The following is a 4,003-nucleotide window of genomic DNA, read 5'->3' on the forward strand; positions in this document are numbered from 1 at the left end:
AACACATACAACACACATACATACACACCACATGCACCACACACTCAAATACATACACACACCACACACATATATACATACCACACACACATACACATACCACACACACAACACACATACACCTACCTGGCAGAGGGCTGCCTGCAGGATGGCATCAAAGCCGCCCTCAGGTGAGTCTAGGTTGCCTGATATACTCTGTTGCTCCACCTTGTGCTCAAAGGCAGAGGCATTATCAGTGAGGGGCAGCACATGTCTGAAGCTGAAGGGTGGCTGGCATTTCTCTAGGCGTGTGGGGCATGGATGTTGAAGCTTGGAGGGCACCGTGTTCACAAAGGGCAACACGGTCTTGTCCACAAAGGAACCAAAGCCTGGGATAGCAAGAAGAAAAGGGTGTCTAGGAAATAGGGGAGGGGGGAGGACCAAGAAACAGCGCCAGCAGTTGCACTCCTGGGAACAGGGGACTCAGACCTGGCATAAAGGTATTTGAGGCAAGTTTTAGCTGATATATTCAGAACCACAAAATCTCAATACAAAAAGGACAGTTGATCTATACCTGAACAGGAATACCCAGACAAGCTATTGTCTAAGTCCTACTTTCTTGGGGGGGGGGGGGAAGGAAATCAGGGTTAAGTGACTTGTTCAGGGATACACAGCTGGTAAGTGTAAGGCTGGATTTGAACTCAGATCCTCCTGACTCCAGGGATGGTACTCTATCCACAGCAACACCTAGCTTCCAGAAAAGGGCCTCCACTTATCTCCTGAGGCAGGCCCTCCAACTTTTGGTTTGTTTGTTTTTTGCTTTTTTGGAGGGCAGTTGGGGTTAAGTGACTTGCCCAAGGTCACAGGGCTAGTTTTTTTGTTAAGTGTCTGAGGCCACATTTGAACTCAGGTCCTCCTGATTCCAGGGCCGGTCCTAGATGCCCCTGACCACTTCTGAACAATTATAATTGTGAAGAACTTTTCCTTTTAAATCAGGCATAAAACTGTCTTTACAATATCCATCCAGAACAAATCTTTTCCGCTTTCAGCCCTTCACATACTTGAATATGGGGATACGGTGCTGGGAGCATCAAACATTGGGAAATAGAATTAAGAGAAAAGTCTGTTGGGTAGGCTTTGGGATGGAAAGAATAAAATGATTAATTGGAGATTCCCAAAGGGGTGGCAAGTGATTATTAGAAGGTTATAAAGGCCAGAAATTCATGAAAGCTGAGAAATAAACAGGGTTTAGGAAAGGGGAAAACTGCCTGGGGATATAGGTCTGGGTAGAAGAAGTAGAAGAAGGTATGTCAGAAAAAGGGAATTTTGGGGATGGAGGTTGTTTAAAGGATAGGAAGGGGACTAGGGATCTGAATGTGGAGCTCAGGCTAGGGCTGAGGGGGAAGGTCTGGGTGAGTCTTGTACAAAGCTCCCTACATGTTCCGGCTCCCACCTTGGTGGTAAGCTGGGACCTTCAGGGAGAGAGTTCACAACTTTGCAACCTTGAGACAGCCTCTTGGTGTATTCGAGGTGAAGGGGAGGGTCCTCAGAGATACAAAGTAGCCTTAAGGAGTTGGAGATCAGTGCAGGTGTGTCTCTGAAGGCAGTCTTGGCTTAGGGCCTAGACTGGGGTGGGAAGAAATTGTGCAAGGGTACTGAACTCACCAATGCGCACCGAGCGGGTGACCCCCTGCAGCTGCACCAGGAGCGCGTGCCCCAGCTGGCGCACTCGCTCCAGGTCGTCTTTCATGGAGTAGCTCAGGTCCATGAGGTAGTACAGGTCCACCGGATAGCCCTCCACTCGACGGAAGCGGACCCGGAGCCTTTGTGTCTCACCTGTCGGTGGGGTCCCAGCCAGACCGGGGACCGTCATCATCCCTGCCCAAGGGTCAAACTTCCCAGCCCAGCTCTGAAGTGTTCAGGATCCTTTCTCCTGTCATCCAGCCTCCCCCCCTCTCCCCCCCTCTCCCCCCTCCCCCCGCGCGTTCCATCCCTCCTGCGCCCCCAGGCTCACCTGGCCGCAGCTTAACCCGGACTCTCTGCGGGGCCAGCTGCGTGGCGCCGTCGCCCTGTGCTCCCTGGCTGAGGGGCTTGTCTTGTAGCACCTCCTGCTGCCCTCGGGGTTCCTCCAGCTCCTCCAAGGGGCAGCCCCGGGCCAGCAGCTCCTCCCGCCGGGCGCACCGCCTCCCCTCCGATTCTCCCACGGCGGTGAAGTTCTGCGGGTCGGGAGGAGGCCTGTTAGGGTTCCACACCCTTCCCACCCTGCCTCGGCTCGGACCCGGCATCCCTCATTCTCTGTGAATCTCTCCCTGGGCTTACTTCGCAGCTTCCTCCCCCAACTCCTCAATGCAAGCCCTGGCCTCCCCTCCCCATCCTATGGCCCCTTCCCTGCCCCACCGAGCTTCCCAACCACCGTCCAGGGTCCAGGCCCCTCAAACTTCCTGTAGAGAGCGTAGAGTGACACGCAAAAAGGAAAGAGAGGCCCCCACTGCCACCCACAGCACCCACCACACATACACATGCCACACACAGTCAGTTGCCCCACACACAAACCCAGACACATCCAATCATACCCCAAAATGCCCCTCACCAGTTGCTTGCACCAGGCACAGCTGTGGTGGGAGCGGATGCATTCCTTACAGGAGGAGACCGATTGACAGGACCCAGAAGGTGACAGATCAGCGTCTTCTTCCTCTAGGGTATCATCTGTAGATAGGACCCTGGCATCTGGCTCCTTCTGGCCACTGCCCAAAGCCAGCAGGAGCCCTAGGGATATTGCAAAAGCTCCAGCTCTCATAGCCTACAATGGGAAGCAGGTGAAAGGAGTGAAGGTACTCAGTGGGTCAATTTTTTCCCATCAGTCTTCAAGTTTAGCCTGTGGTCTCCCGTCCAAACCCCACCCCATCTTCCTATCTCCACACCCCAGAGTTTCACTTCCCCCTATAGAGGCAGTAGTTCTTTAAGATTTGGAGAGGGAGGAGGTCAGAGGCACAGAGTGAGGACTGATCAGCCTCAGGTTCTTGAGGGAGAGAGGAACTAGGACCTCAAGCCAAGACTATTCAATAAAGTCAGAACAGATTCATTTTCCACCTTCAGAAAAGTGAAAGAATTCAAAGTCAGATCTCCCTTCAAGGAGGGAGTGTGGTATCATGGAAAGGACATTAGATCCAGAATCTATGCTGTGAGAAATCATGCAAATTATTGGCTTCTCTGGATCTCATTTGTCTCCTTGCAAATCTGTCGGTTTGAACCCCAGAGAACTAAAAAATCACCTATTTCCAAGCCAGACCGCTTACTCTTTAGGATAAAATGAAAGGCTAGGGTTAGATCATCTGAAAGATCCCTTTCCAAGTGAGATATTCAGTGATTGGAGGGATAGTCAAAGATACGCAAGTACTTCGATTGAAGAAGAGAAGGTAAGTTGGAAAGTAAGGGCAGGCAGAGGGGACAGGGAAGAAAGGGCTATACGGAAGAAACAAAGAGAAGGGAACATTCCTGAGGACTGACTAGAACATAGAATCAAGGTCAGACTTTCTAAAGATCAGGTGTGGGAGAAGGAAGGTATTAGAGTTAGTAGGAAGAGGTTTTCTCCCACCCCAGAAGAGGTTCAGGGGTTATCTGACCTGAAGGCAAGATTGTAGCCAATAGGACTTCTGGAGGAGCAGGTGGGCCTTTCTTGCTGTACAAATGCAGACAAAGTATCTATGCACACTTCTTCCAAGGGTGATTGAAGCTAAGTGAGCCCAGGAATATGGGGAAGGGGTAAAAGAGAGGCAGGAGAGTTGTTCCCCCTTTCCTCTTCATTTCCTCCAACCTCTAGATTCAGGCAATGTACTGAATCTGTACCACCACCACCACCCCTTTTACTATGTATACCCTTGGGGGGCTGAGCGCTTAGCTACAGTCTAACCTCAATTCTATGTGGTTAATGTATATGTTTGTGGGGGGAGAAATGATAGCATCTTTCCTGGCTCTGACTCATTTCCTACAAAGCTCAGGGCCTCCACCCTTCTAGAACCCCTAG

The 4,003-nt window shown here is 51.2% G+C and overlaps 1 protein-coding gene across 1 annotated transcript in view; it reads right to left on the reverse strand.

The window, feature by feature from the left end:
* Positions 1-3,800, reverse strand: part of ITGB7 (integrin subunit beta 7) — a 25,856-nt gene extending 22,056 nt beyond the window's left edge. Inside the window, 6 exon segments of the mRNA XM_069101185.1 lie at positions 127-368; positions 1,645-1,815; positions 1,994-2,195; positions 2,570-2,779; positions 3,603-3,711; positions 3,713-3,800. Coding sequence (XP_068957286.1) covers positions 127-368; positions 1,645-1,815; positions 1,994-2,195; positions 2,570-2,779; positions 3,603-3,711; positions 3,713-3,783 — 1,005 coding nt within the window. The 5' untranslated portion in view covers positions 3,784-3,800.
* Between the last annotated feature and the right edge of the window lie 203 nt (positions 3,801-4,003).

This window comes from Petaurus breviceps, unplaced genomic scaffold (genome assembly GCF_028583685.1).
Source record: "Petaurus breviceps papuanus isolate PSGF00001 unplaced genomic scaffold, PetGlider_PUasm1.0 454, whole genome shotgun sequence".
Taxonomy (NCBI): domain Eukaryota; kingdom Metazoa; phylum Chordata; class Mammalia; order Diprotodontia; family Petauridae; genus Petaurus; species Petaurus breviceps.